This window comes from Lachancea lanzarotensis, scaffold LALA0S01, assembly GCF_000938715.1.
Source record: "Lachancea lanzarotensis genome assembly LALA0, scaffold LALA0S01, whole genome shotgun sequence".
NCBI classification, from domain to species: Eukaryota; Fungi; Ascomycota; class Saccharomycetes; order Saccharomycetales; family Saccharomycetaceae; genus Lachancea; species Lachancea lanzarotensis.
The window spans coordinates 1685398-1699491 of record NW_019212879.1 but is presented as its reverse complement, the minus strand read 5'-3'; the positions used below and the strand labels follow the sequence as shown (position 1 = coordinate 1699491).

At 43.7% G+C, this 14094-nt stretch overlaps 7 protein-coding genes across 7 annotated transcripts; 2 read left to right on the top strand and 5 right to left on the bottom strand.

Moving 5' to 3' along the window:
• Positions 1–141: 141 nt before the first annotated feature.
• On the bottom strand, positions 142–1656 carry RPN3 (LALA0S01e18162g1_1; the record flags this gene model as incomplete). The annotated part of the gene is made up of 1 exon (XM_022774949.1): positions 142–1656. One exon carries the CDS (start codon positions 1654–1656, stop codon positions 142–144), a length of 1515 nt encoding a protein of 504 aa, XP_022626994.1.
• A 1540-nt stretch (positions 1657–3196) lies between these two features.
• On the top strand, positions 3197–5746 carry LALA0_S01e18140g (LALA0S01e18140g1_1; the record flags this gene model as incomplete). The annotated part of the gene is made up of 1 exon (XM_022774948.1): positions 3197–5746. The coding sequence occupies one exon, from the start codon at positions 3197–3199 to the stop codon at positions 5744–5746; it is 2550 nt and encodes an 849-aa protein (XP_022626993.1).
• A 45-nt stretch (positions 5747–5791) lies between these two features.
• DIA2 (LALA0S01e18118g1_1) lies at positions 5792–7861 on the bottom strand (the record flags this gene model as incomplete). Its single annotated transcript, XM_022774947.1, has 1 exon — positions 5792–7861. One exon carries the CDS (start codon positions 7859–7861, stop codon positions 5792–5794), a length of 2070 nt encoding a protein of 689 aa, XP_022626992.1.
• A 229-nt stretch (positions 7862–8090) lies between these two features.
• ATX2 (LALA0S01e18096g1_1) lies at positions 8091–9086 on the top strand (the record flags this gene model as incomplete). The annotated part of the gene is made up of 1 exon (XM_022774946.1): positions 8091–9086. The coding sequence occupies one exon, from the start codon at positions 8091–8093 to the stop codon at positions 9084–9086; it is 996 nt and encodes a 331-aa protein (XP_022626991.1).
• A 149-nt stretch (positions 9087–9235) lies between these two features.
• Positions 9236–9931, bottom strand: BUD21 (LALA0S01e18074g1_1; the record flags this gene model as incomplete). The annotated part of the gene is made up of 1 exon (XM_022774945.1): positions 9236–9931. The coding sequence occupies one exon, from the start codon at positions 9929–9931 to the stop codon at positions 9236–9238; it is 696 nt and encodes a 231-aa protein (XP_022626990.1).
• Positions 9932–10602: 671 nt separating this feature from the next.
• Positions 10603–11229, bottom strand: LALA0_S01e18052g (LALA0S01e18052g1_1; the record flags this gene model as incomplete). Its single annotated transcript, XM_022774941.1, has 1 exon — positions 10603–11229. The coding sequence occupies one exon, from the start codon at positions 11227–11229 to the stop codon at positions 10603–10605; it is 627 nt and encodes a 208-aa protein (XP_022626989.1).
• Positions 11230–12007: 778 nt separating this feature from the next.
• Positions 12008–12868, bottom strand: LALA0_S01e18030g (LALA0S01e18030g1_1; the record flags this gene model as incomplete). The annotated part of the gene is made up of 1 exon (XM_022774940.1): positions 12008–12868. The coding sequence occupies one exon, from the start codon at positions 12866–12868 to the stop codon at positions 12008–12010; it is 861 nt and encodes a 286-aa protein (XP_022626988.1).
• Positions 12869–14094: the final 1226 nt, after the last annotated feature.

Sequence of the window (14094 nt, the reverse complement as noted above, 5' to 3'; positions counted from 1 at the left end):
ATAATTAATTATGGATAAAGTTCAAAATAATCGATGTGCTCGTGAGAGATCACCAAAGCTGTTACTTCAAGGTGCCATTGGTCCAGTATTTAAAGCTGTATTCTAAATATTAGAGGCCAAAAAAGATTTGACCATACAAGCTCAGTAAAAGTCACCCAAATCACCCAAGTCGTCCTCATCCAGATCAGCGAGGTCAATCAATTCCTCTGCCTGATCATAGCTTGCAGATTTGTGCTTGTTATCGCCATTACCATTATCAGGATATCTCATGGCCTTGACGCATTCATCGTGTAGTTCATTGACAAACTTTATTCTTTCGTCAAACAATTGTTGTGGTTGCTCCGTAGCATATACATTTAACAGCTCGCTGCTTTCAATGAAGCCATGCTCATGATTAATTTTAGCCTCTATCACACCATCTCTTATGGCTCTAGACACCATGTATTCTACAGTTTGTTCCGAATCCAGACGCAGCTTCAGGCATATATCTTTGAGAGAAATCTTTTTGTAGGTGAGAGATATTATCCTTATACCAGTCTTGATGACACTCGATCTCAAACGCACGCAAAGCTGGTAGTTCCCATCGTTGAGAAGCTCTCTCTTGTAGGCAGATATGGCAGATGTGAATTTGTTCAGGTCACCAAGTTTGACAGCCTTCGACAAGTGATAATAAGGAAGCAGAGACCTCTCCATGTTTTTTTGTTTGAAGAAAGACAGCTCAGGGATATCGCCCATCAGAAGTTCGATGACACAGTGTAACTTGTTAGCTTGTTGTAAAAATCCAAGACTCTTCTTAGTGCTTGGGGCTTTGCGAATCGCAGCAATCACATAATCATTTGCCGTGGAGTAATCTAGTTGAATTGCGTTCAGCTTGGATAGGTAGTAGTAGTAGCGTGCCTCTAGCGGACTAGACACGTCGTTGGACCCAGGAAATTCGACTTTACTAATAAAGTCTGCCGCTGTGTCTACTTCACCGGTCTGCAAAAAGCTTCTTAGAATGAAAGTGATGAGCGTGGCACGAGTCTCGTTGTCATGTTTTAGAGTTGCTGTCCTCAGAAATTTGACCATTTCGCCTCTAACAGAAGTGTCGAAGCTGTTGCCAACGATTTCCCGGCCCCTGCAGATGTAAAACCACAATTTAGAGTTTACGAGGTCTAGCGTTCTTTCATCGTAAAACTGTAGAATCTTAGGATGGACAACCTTTCCATTGAAAGAATCGAGGGCTTCCAATTGCTGTGAGTCAAGCAAGTACAATTGCACCAAGAGGTGTACAAAACTGTTCAATTCTGCAGAAACATCCACACTTTTGTTGCCATTGACAAGCTGGTAGAACGCGGCGGGGTATTTCTGACGCTCTTCCTCGGCATTTTCTACCTTGCTCTTTTGGTTCTGATTGATGTATTTCAATAGTGGAATTTTGAAGTTGGATTCGTCTGGATACAATAGGTTGACCACAATTGATAGTGACTCTTTGTCTAAATTAGGTCTGAGAACACTCAGCTTTCTTGTGGCCTTCCACACAAATCGAGTGTCTAATGTCGTTGTAGTCTTGGAGACATCTTTTAGTAGATCAAATATGCGACTCACAACCGTCTGACCTTCATCTTTTTGCACCATGGCGGGCACGCTGTCTACTTCCATCTTATCAGAGGTCATTGTGATACTACGATGGAGGTTTCGCTCTCAAACAAGCTTCCAAGGCTGTCGTCGTTGGATTGGTTAACATTGGTGAAAGTGGTTTTTGGTGGCAAATGTTTTTAAGGTAGGATCGTTTAAGAGTACAAAAGTACTCGTCACATCGCTATTGCATAGAGAAAGAACAGAAGTAACGAAAACTACGAGGTATGAGGCAGTCCCAGTGAATCATTAGGCAATTGTCGGGTGTACCAAAAAAGATCCCTATTATTAAAAAGGTACTATGCGGTGGTGAAGTACGTATAATTAGTTTAAGGTGCCATTTTCGAGCAAGGCGATGGCGAAAGCTCGAGCTGAATTGAAGCCCTGAGAACTTCCGCTAAAGAGCTGGACTCTTTTTAGTTAGCTCTCGAAGATACGAGATGGCGCAAGTTCTTAGGTATGATGGGAATGTCACTTTGTACTATCCTGACATACGCTTTAGAGTACTTTAGAGTGACTGAACTAGAAGAGCAATTCACATTGTGGATTTAAAATGGAAAGCAGCACAGTACTTAAGAATCAGCATAATCTTTGTTCAGCTGTATAGGAAATCATCACTTGTAGTTCTCTTCGAAAACAGCTTTTATTGATGGACGTCACGGAGTACAAACTGTCATCCCGTGACCGGCGTCAGCGACAGATTAATCATTAGTGATGATTGGCAATCCGAACTACAGATGGACTACCCTTCACGGATACTAAGCATTGTTTATGCTTCTGAATTGAAGTGTTGCAACTGTAGAAATATGATTCAAGCCTCATACTGCTATCTTGAAGTTACTGGAGGCAAAAATCCTATAAGCTTTACAAGAGACCGGGGAGACTTGCAATACCACCGGAACTGACATTCCAGAATTCCACAAAAAAATATCGCTAGCACGTTTACTTGAAAACTGCTTGGAATTCATTTATGAGATTGAATACAGTTCTGTTTTAGAAATGTCCTTCGTTCACCAAGATTTCGTTTAGACATGATTTTGGCTCAATTTTGAGGGCTCGAGCACCATAAGAAGGTTAGAACAATCAAATTTAGACATATTGTACACTCACCAGTATATATAAGAACAAACAAGGCCACTAGGGAATACCAGTCGTTGAAACTCATTCCCCATCAAAATTGGAAGAAAGTCTCAACAGAAAGTGCTCAAGTTTTCGCGTCAAAAACCACTTCCAAACGAATCCAAGAAAACTCCCAGAAACATAAAAATTCCTACACATTGGTAATTATCCAAACACAGCTCAAATCATATCAATAGTCATATCATCTACTCAAAACTGCCCGTTGTAAAGCTCATCCATTACTAGTCCTTCGTTCAAGAGCATTTCAATTTATTACCAGGATATTAAACCAACACTTACCAATTCTACCCCACACAACAGTTCAAGCTCACCATCAGTTCGGCGCTTTCAGGGTCCCTTCATTTACCACCTTGACAATTGAACTGCAAGCTCGCTCAACCGCATCAAACACTTTTCAATCCGTTACGAACTGTTTTGTACCTTTAGAGTCATTCTTTCAATGGTCAAGGGAGAGTTTTCGTTGAATGGAGAACCGGTGGACATAACTCAAAGACTAATCCACCGTTATTATGACGCTCTATGGGCAGCCAAAAATGATGTGGATTTAAATGGGAGCTCTTCGGCAAATGAAAACGCTAATAATCTTAGCGAAGGCGATGATTGTTATTCCGATGACGCATCTGGCGGAACATTTCGAAAACTAGCCTCCATCGTCAAGAGAATGTTCAGCCGAGATTATGAACGTAATGTGCTGATAGAGAAAGTCACCCAGGAAAAACAGCATGCAACTTCATACGAAGAGTGGCTTGCAGCTGCACTTCGGCTTGACGAACTAACTCGTACCAATGAATGGAAGGCACGGGAAGAATCTGTTCTTTACGATTACAAATTTATTCAAACTCATACCCAAAATATGAGGCAAGCACGTCTAGATAAAGATTATGCTCAATTGCTGTATTTGATACGAACAACCTGGATCAGAAACTTGGGAAACATGGGCAACGTCAATCTTTACAGACATTCTCATGTTGGGACAAAGTATGTCATCGACGATTACATGCGCGAGTCTAAACTAGCTTTGCAAGAGCTTGTACGCCACTCCGATTTGGATGAAAGCTATCTTCTGGGAATGCTTGTGCAAACTCGCAAAAACATCGGGCGAACAGCTCTTGTTCTGAGCGGAGGTGGTACATTTGGTTTATTCCATATTGGTGTTCTCTCGACACTACTGGAACAGGACTTGTTACCACGGGTAATCAGCGGTAGTAGCGCAGGCGCTATTGTTGCAAGTATTTTGTGCTCTTGCCATAGGAGAGAGATTGTTGGACTTGTGGAAAGCGTTTTAGAAAAAGAGCTCAACATTTTTCAGGATGACTCCGAAAAGACGCAAGGTGAGAATCTCCTAATCAAAATCTCAAGATTTTTCAAGAGTGGTACTTGGTTCGATAATAAGAATTTAGTCAAGACCATGATCGATTTTTTGGGCGATTTGACGTTTAGGGAAGCTTACAATAGAACCGGTAAAATTCTCAATATCACTGTGTCTCCAGCTTCCGTTTTCGAGCAACCGGGCTTACTGAACAATTTGACTGCTCCTAACGTTCTGATTTGGTCTGCTGTCTGCGCCTCTTGTTCTCTACCAGGTATATTTCCTTCGACACCGCTTTACGAAAAAGATGCAAAAACGGGTGAAACACGCGAGTGGAACAGTGGTACTGTAAAGTTCGTCGACGGTTCTGTGGACAACGACCTTCCTATTTCGAGATTATCAGAGATGTTCAACGTCGATCATATCATCGCATGCCAGGTCAATTTGCATGTTTTTCCAATCTTGAAGATGTCCGTTTCGTGCGTTGGTGGTGAAATTGAGGATGAGTTCAGTGCTAGATTCAGACAAAATCTGTCCTCGGTTTACAACTTTGTTTCCAACGAAATAATTCATGTTCTCGAAATAGTAACGGAACTGGGCATTGCAACAAACGTTCTCACTAAATTCAGGTCCATTTTGTCGCAGCAATACTCTGGAGATATCACCATTCTACCTGACATCAAAATGCTGTTTCGGTTAAACGAGCTCTTAGCCAATCCTTCAACCGACTTCCTGCTACGAGAAACAGTTAACGGCGCAAGAGCCACTTGGCCCAAGATATCCATCATTAAAAATCATTGTGAACAAGAGTTTGAGCTGGATAAAGCAATATCTTATCTGAAAGGAAAGATTATATCGAATCCTACTTTTACTACAAAAAATCCATTCCAGTTTACTGACCTTTCAATATCCCTTATCAATACGCCAGAAATGCCTAGTCATGATGAGCAAGTCCCTAACGATTTAGACGATACCCTTTTGAATCATCATGAGACTGATAGGATGTTAGTTATCAATGATTCTTCTAAGAGGCCTCATTCATACGGTAAGACTAGCATTTCAATTGCAGACGCGGGCAGAAGTTTGCACCACCATCGTCGCAAGTCAGACTCGTATGCTAAAGGAAAAAGTGGTGCGCGGTATAGCATATCACATCCGGGCACAACCACTTCACATATATCGACAAAGCTGTTACCAACCTTGATGGGGTATAGCCCTCGACTGGATAGGAAGAAAAGCGTCGGACAACTTCCATCCGCCTCTGTAGCCAGCAGACCGCTTGATAACAATTTCAGACTGGAACCAAAAAGACATAGCAGTAGTTTTACTGCCCTTCATGGCCCCCGAAACTCCAACGTGTACTCTTCAGTTCGAACAAACCCGCCCTCACCGCTTTCAGCTCCTATAAATACCAACATGGAGGGGACCTCACGAAAGGGTTCTTTCTCATCTTACGAGTCGCCTTTGAAAGCATATCACAAACGTGGTGCAAAAGCACATAAAGGTAGAGCTCCAGCTGGCAACCGTTCTAATTCCACGGGCTCAGCCAAATTAAAATCTTCAGGAAAAGTGAAAACGGGTGGCAAGCCAGATCTCAAGACCGTATCGTATGTTGACGATGATCCGATGGATCCAGTCGAAACAGGAGGCGATGAGGAGATAAACAGAGAGAGTAACTAATTAGCTTATTCCTTATATTCATTATTCATGCTTGCCATTACCACTCTAGCTACAAATAACCAGTGAGTTCACACCGTAGGTCTTCCAAGAAGATTTCTCATATGAGCATGACAGCTCTTTTACTAAGTCACTCTGTTTCAAAGCATTTGCCGTGCTCTCTGCTACCGACAAGCAACCGTCAATTTCAAGTCTCTCTAAAACAATAAACTCTTCTTTGAATGCTCGCAAAAGCTCATAGATCGAAACACCAGTTAGTGACGTGTTGAATGAAAGATCCAGCCTTCGTAGCTTCTTGACGTACTTCACGTTTTGAGCGAAAACTTTGAGACCGCGATCATCTAATGCCACTGATTGAGGAAGTAGAAGTTCTTCAATGTGAGGCACTAATTTGAGGAGCTTTTTGACGTCCATGTAGCCAACATCATTTCCACGCTGAAAGTGAATGTGCGGACAATCACCAATGTTAAGCCTTTTTAACTTATTAAATGGGTAAGCTGCAAGAAGTGAAAGTAGGCCATGCGAGCTAATTGAACTCCCCATCAAGTCTAAATGCTCCAACGTGCTTATGTTTTTCATTAAAATCATGTTCTCCATTAATCGGGGGTATTGCCTCACGTCTGCTGCCTGACTGGAAATACGGTGCTCACGAAACGTAAGCTTTGACAGTCTTGAAAACAGAGGTACATATACGACAACTCTCAAGAAGTCTTCCAAATACGCATCTTTATTATTTTCCAACCAGAGCTCCTTCAAGTTTTTAAAATGCGGTAGCCAACCAAAGCCCGTACCAGCACCAAACGATACCCCACAAATGCAAAGTTTCTCTAGGCGATCTAACGGACCTGAACATAATAGGGATTTGAGTGGAAATATGTGTAGCATCTTCTTTAGCTCACATATTATTTTCAGCGATTTTAGACGTTGCAACTCCTGCACTTCGTTGCCACATTCAGCCATCGAGATATTGCTAGAGCGGCTGGTGCCCATACATGTTGAAAATATGAGGTCTAGATGGCTGATATTGGTAACCGATCTAACGAACAAGCGGTCTAACATTGCTGATGGGTTCATGCGATAACCGCAACTCAAGCTCAGTCGTTCTAGACCTGTGGCAAGAGTCGTGTTTTTGGAAAGAGCCGATGTCAATTGTTCAAAGTCCGCTGTTTGACTGTGAAGTATTAATGTCTTTACGCGAGGCTGCATGTTTTCAATCAATAAGGACAGCGATCGAGGTTCGCAGGACGAGGATGAATTGGAAAATTTGACGGATTCAATCTTTGATCCTGTTTGATTATGATTTATTTTATTAACAAACTTCTGGAAAGATATGATAGCTCTATGATTGCAAAAGCTAATATCGAATCGACTGAAGACTTCTGGAAGATTGCTGATACGAGCGAGCCAGACTTTGCTTACCAGCATGCACCTCGCAATTTGCGTTGCTTCCAACTGTAGTAAAATGACCCTCAGAATTTCAAGTGGGCATCTACCCACAATGTCCACATATAGTTGCGTGGCGTTAGTCTTCAAATTCTTATGATTTGGCAAATCTTTCTGTCCGTCAGCTGGAGGTGGAATAAACACGCGTTTTTTCCTCTTGGGCAAGGCTACCTGCGCCTTGGATCTACTATTGATCAGGGAAATCTGGTAATTTACGAGGGCTTCCAATTTCGGGGAAGAACTCAATTGCCATTTTTCTTCCATTTCCCTCATTTTCCGCAGTCCTTCCGTATAGGTGTGAAGAGCGTCCTGATCCTTGCCCAGTTTCTGCAGGATTTTGCCTCTTCTAAGGTAGCATTTCAAATTGAGAGGTTCGAATCTAACGCATCTGCAGGCATCTTTCAACGCCCTTTGCAAGTCTCCCAATTTTTCCCACGCGGCTGCTCGATTATCAAGTAGTTTAACTAGTCGTGGATGCACTAATTCACCTGATCCAGGAAGTGGCTTTTTGCTCAAACCGTGAAATACACGTATTTCTTCAAGCCTTTTCTCATCGTAAGAGACTGCCAGCTTCAATGCCTTGGTGAACAGACTCAGGGCATCCTTAAACTCTTCCTGTTTGAAGTACCAAATCCCCAGATCCAAAGCTTTCTCTACAGCATCCTCGCCGCTCATCTTGAGTTACATTCGAGTCTCTTCTTGTTATGGTTTACCGATGAGCTGCTGAAGTTGTATATATATATATATATATATATATATATCGAGATCACTAGGTATTTAAGTGACAAAAGTTTAATTAAGGCCATCACTGTATTATTTGAACTAACTCTCGATCAACAGAATAAGGTAGTGTGTAACCAAGCACTTAGTCGTGAGGCTTCTTGAGGTCGACCGTGGTACATAAATGGCGGTCCAGGTTTTGGAGATCTTGGTAACGGGCTTCCTTTTCCTCTCGGTGGTGTTCGCTATTGGTTGCGTGCCCATATACTATGTGAAAAAGCGGTCATCAATGATGGGTGAACAAGTGTATCTGACGATGCTTTCGCTGTTTGGCGTTGGAATGCTGTTAGGGACTGCTATTATGCTCGTTATTCCTGAAGGAATAGAAGCGTGTCTCGAAAACCGTGGAAATGTAGGAATTAACCTGTTGATTGGGTTTTTAGTCGTTTACTGTTTGGACCAGGCCGCGTCAGTTTTGGGGAATATGTCAAACCAGCAGCGCAGGGTGTCAAATTATAGCTTTCCACAGATGTCAGGGGCGGAAGTCACTAGTATCAAAGATGTTTTGAATCCCAAGAAAATCGTTTCGTCGGTTTTCAGAAATCAGGTTGTGTTTGCACTCGTAGTTCATGGATTTTCAGACGGGTTGGCAATGGGTGCTTCCACCAATAACGATTCTCTGAAAATTGCCACTTTGATAGCCATCGTAATACACAAAATTCCAGCAGTCCTATCTTTGAGCAGCTTAATGGTCACAAAGCAGAACTTGCCAACTTGGGAAGCGGTCTCAAATTTGCTGGTGTTTGCTGCTTCTACGCCGCTCGCTTACCTTTTGATCTCCCTCATCAACTTAGGGACTTGGGGTCCCATGGAGTGGATAAGCGGAAACATTCTACTCATGAGTGGAGGAAGTCTATTATATGCCGGAGTTAGCGCTTTGCTAGGTAATCATCGACACAGCCCGAACCATCCTTTGGATCCAACCGAAGCTGTTGTTCCGGACTTCAATGGTAGCTCAGGAAGTTACGACTTGCTTCCCAAAGATATGACTCCCTTTGAGGTCATTGAAGCGCCGGGATCATTGAAATCCACTCCGCTACCGTATGGCGAAACTGCCTACGTCTTAGCTGGTGTGATCATTCCTGTTGTAGTCTCTTATTTGATACGGGAGAAGTCTTAGACGCGCTAAGCCTTTTTCGGACGGCAGTGCGTAAACTTAGATTAGCCTTTGCGTACTTACTATGCTACAGATGAGGTGATATATCATGATTATGACGATAATGTTCTTTCCAGTTTGATTTTCTTGACATGCACTTTGGGTTCTACGAACTAGCGTTTGCGACCCAAAGCTTTTCTCTTGAGCCACTTGTCCTTTTTATTCAACACTGTACTATCTTTCTGAGGTGCCAATGTCCTGGTGGAGGACATGGATGCTAAGAGTGTCACTTTGACCGGCCCGCGCTTCAAGGTCGTTTTGCGTAGATGCCGCAGAGTTTTCTTTTTTTGTTTCTGGAGTTCTGCCTTGACATCAGCAGAAAAGTCCTCGTCGTTCAAATCGTTGAAATTGACGTGTGTGGGTTTGGCGGTGATCTGGCGAGCCTCCTGTTCAGCCAGATTGTCAAAAAAATCCTCTGGCAGCTGATCCGGGACAATATCATCATTATTGTCATCATGATTGTTTTCATTTTGCTCGCGCTGTTTGAGCACCGCTTCGAAATCTTGCATTTGCTTAGATCGTTTCTGGCCTTGCTGCTCTGCAAATCTAGAGTTTTGTTTCCGTCTTTTCTCTTTCAAAAGTTCCTGCTCACGCTCCACGGCTCTTAGTCTATCGGATTCTTGTCTTTCAACTGTACTCTTGGAGCTAGAAAGACCCGCTTCTTCTGGGGCATCGTCGTCGTCATCATCCTCGCTGTCGCTGTCGTTGTCTGCATGATAACTTACATTGTTCTCTGGAATTTCGGCGGGGACGTCTTTCAGAGCCTCAGATTCCTCACCAAACTTACGGTGCTTAACAGTGGCAACCATAGTGGTATTCTAAGTGGCAGAAGTTCGGTATGTATCGATGAACAAAAGCGCTTCTTCTGAACTAAGCTCATCTCGAATTGAATGAACATCGTCAAAAAACCACCCATGGAACTTTTTCATCACTATACAGAAGATTAAATCAAATTCACATACCTCGTGATAAATACATTCATGAGTACCATTTTACTATGAAAGAAGTGAATGACAGACAGTATTAGTGGACTTTTGGGCCTTAAAGGATTCCATGATTCATTGAGTATGATGTTGCCGCAGAGAGATGCCGCTTCCTTTGTTATGCGTAAAACCTCCAATCTGTACGCTTTCTCGAGGTTTTGAAAAAAATCGACAGTTTCCTAATTTCACTCTGGAACACATCCAGCTAGCACTCTCAAGAGCATCATATGGGTCACGTCCAAATAACAATTGTGAAGCGAGCCTTTCAGAGAAATTTAAATATCTTGGATGCCTTCTTTTCTTCTCTAATGCAATGAGCACTTCTAGTGACAGTGCTATAAATATTAGACATTTAGTGACAATCAGACAAAATACAGCATCAGCGGTGGTAGGAAGAAAGCTAGCTCCCAGGCATTCTCCCCTGCCTAAATTTTAAGTCCTCTTTTCTCTTGTGAGCTTAAAAACTGATGTGCGAATGTGCATTTTTCATATCGCTGTTAAAGCTTCCTCAGATGCTCCCCAAAGTCACAGAAATTCTTGCCAAAGACAGATTGCGCTCTGTCAGTACCGAGAACGTAGCAAGTGGATGCTCTCAATATTACTACGTAATATTTGGAACCTTGTCCTGTCAATGCCGTGTAAATGGTGGTCCCTACGATGATAAATCCAATAACGCCATAGAACACTGTCTTGTTGCTGTAATAAAGCCTCCATAACCACGCTGTGAGGACAGACATGGAAGATCCATTATTTTCATTGCGTGTAAAATTGTGTTCTCCATTGTCATCGCTTATTTGTCCGGAAACAGGACGTTCAGGAAATTCCATGGGTGCTGAAATCGAACGGTGTGCAGGTGGTTGGCCACCAGGAGTCAAAATATTGTCATTCAAAGGAATTGCATTATATTTAGATGCGGATGGCTTGAAAGATAATGGACTATCTTCATCCACTACCGGGCGGTCAAAAATCAGATCGCCTCTCTCCAATTTGTTCATATCAATATCTGGCGGTAGTTGCGATATTGTAGACCCAGTTTCCATCAATTTTTCATGCTCATGATCACTCAGAAGCAAAGGCTCTGAGACTGTGCGGTTAAGGTGTGATCCATGGTGCTGTTCTGACATTAAGGGTTGTAAGATTTACGTGTTCTTCTTCACTACTAGTTCTGCTGGAATGGTATGATATGTTTGTGCGAAATGTATTTCAAGCGCTGACGACGGAGCCTGACGTCAAATTTCGACGGTGAAAAACGAAATTTACTACGAATTTCGACTAGAAGATTGTAACAACCCCGCTGAGTGCGATGTTCAGTATGCGAAGTGACTCACCGAGCACACATTGATGCACCTTCACCATCGAGGAAAGAGGGATTGTGGTTTGATCAGGATGTTCAAGATTTGAGCGGGGGTAAAGATAAGCGAAAAATTACATGGCGTGTTCTACAGACGGGTCAATTTCTTCAAATATTTGCTTGTAGCTCGGTGCTCGGTGCTCGGTGCCCGGAGCTGGGCGAATCGCCACGGATCTAGAATACCATCAAACTTGCGAGTGAATAAACTTCACCAAGTCTACAAGCTGTTTGAAACACCGTGGTAGGGTTTATTCCAAACTTCAACGGAGTTATGTGACGGATTTGGATGCCAACATTTGCGGCATTGAATCGGTCATTTCGTGTCGCAGCTGTCATCTGTCATCGCATGGACAGTAGTAGGTCCTCGTCTAACGTGACACTCACTATTGACATGATCAAGAATTTGGGAGGAAAAGAAAAATGCAGTCTTTGATATAATCCTTGAGTATCGTTTCTATATATCGAGCTACCATCTACTAAGCGTGGCCCTTGGACGTTTATCCTGGTGTGTTTGTTTATGCGAGTTTTGTGGGACTGTGGTTTGAGTCGTCCTAAATGCAGCAGTACCCACCGTCGATGATGATATCAGTACCGGTAGTGTAAGTGGAAGCTCCTGAGCCTAGATACAAGTAAGCACCGATGAGCTCGCGAGGCAACGCCTCGCGACCCATGGGGGTGAGTTTGTGCCATTTTTCCTTGAGGTCGGCTTCTGCGAAATTCGTGATCTCCGTGGAGATGTAGCCTGGCGAGACCGTGTTGACACGGGCAAACCCGGCCCATTCCACGGCCAAGGATTTGCACAAATGAAGAACACCGGCTTTGGCCGCGTTGTAAGCAGCTTGCATTTGTGGGACGTTGACCACGTGACCGGACATCGACGCGGTCACGATGAACGAGCCGCCGGTTCTTTGTTTTTTGAAAATGGGGCCGATGGCTTTGGCCACACGGTAGATACCGTTGAGATCCACGTCCATCACTTTGTTCCACTGTTCGTCGCACTTGTCCTCCTGGTCCTCTTCCAACATGTTGAGCAACGCACCGTCGCTCCAGGCGACACCTGCGTTGGCCACCATGATGTCGATGTGCTGGTTGAAATCCCGCTGGATCAATTCAATTGTGTCGCGCACGTCCTTCGAACTGGTGACAGAGCACTTGTAAGCGCGGACGGTCACGCCGTATTTGCGTGACAGCTCGTCGACGACTTCTGTGATGTGTGGGTTTGAGTTGTACCACATGGCAACGTTGGCACCCGCTTGTGCATATGCAACGGCCACGTCATATCCGATACCCGAGGACGCGCCTGTAACGGCTGCTAGTTTCCCCTTTAGGGAGAACATGTCCATCACGTGGTCCGGAAGCTGTGGCGCTGGTTGTGGAATTGGCAAATTGGTGGCAATCGTGTGAGCGGACATGGGTGTATGGGTGGTTTGGGTGGCTGGGTGTTTATGAATTTGACCAGATGATTAGGTAATCAAACAATGTGTGATTTAGTAGTTCGTCCAAGAAGAGAAGTATCAGTCCTATTTACACCGTCAGTGGTTCGAGGCTTTATATGAGCCCTAGCGAAAAAAGGTTTTTTAACGGAGACGATAGCAAAGGCTGTATTCAAGACAGCAATTGCGATAGGGTCCAGGTGAAACTTTTGGGTACGTAGCAAGTACAGAGTTGAGTGGTTACGATTGCTAGCGACGACGTGGTGTACGCGGTGTACGTGGGGGCACGTAGTCGTAATCTACAAAGCACCTTTCGAACAATGACGAGTAATTATAGAGAACAGGATAGACGTAGTCAATAATAGTGTGTGTCGTTGCTCAACGACACATCTTGTGTAAGTCATCTTGTGTTAAGTCATCTTGTGTAAGTATACCCTGTTGCTGTTCTATGTGTGTGTAGTGTAGTAATTAATTGAGGTGCCAGGGCCCGGTGGTCAGGGCTCGATGGCTAGGGCTTCGAAGGCTTAGGCTGGAATATTGCGATGTGCTTAGAAAGCACCGCGCAGACGGAGGACATGGTGAGACAGGACTCGAATCCATCAGCGGATGATATGAACCACGTGACACTTTGCACTTTGTGCCAGCGTCCTGGAATTCGTGTGCAATTCAAGAACCGGGGTAGAGTAGACTCGAGAGGGTGCTTAGTTAGTGACCAGTGTACCGGTTAGACCTAGGAATCCACTCTTCATACATATGCGTCATGGTAGCATCGGACGTTTGAAAACCACTAGACGCTGGTTTTCATATCTCGTTAACGTAGGTGTTCTACATTTGTTGGCTTCGTTACTCAATGGCTTCTTGTTTCTTGCAATCGGTAGTTGTTTTCATCCTGACTTTCCTCAAAATCGCCGTTTGCAAATCAATCAACACTCAATCCACAATATGAGTAAAAAATCTTAGTTCGACACTGCTTCTGAATCCAAGAGCGTTGTTGGATACCTAAGCTATCTCAGGCGTGTGCCATCCTTTGAACCCGGACTCGCATCCCTGAGCATTTCGAACGAACGGGCTCGTGGACTGCTAGTTATTTGTCCCCAGTGCTGGTAGAACCATAACTGGACCTTGTATTCGTCGCAATGCTCACCGAGAGCATCGGAAAACATACTTCACCTATCTCAATGACTAGTAAGTTGAAGCAAACTTAG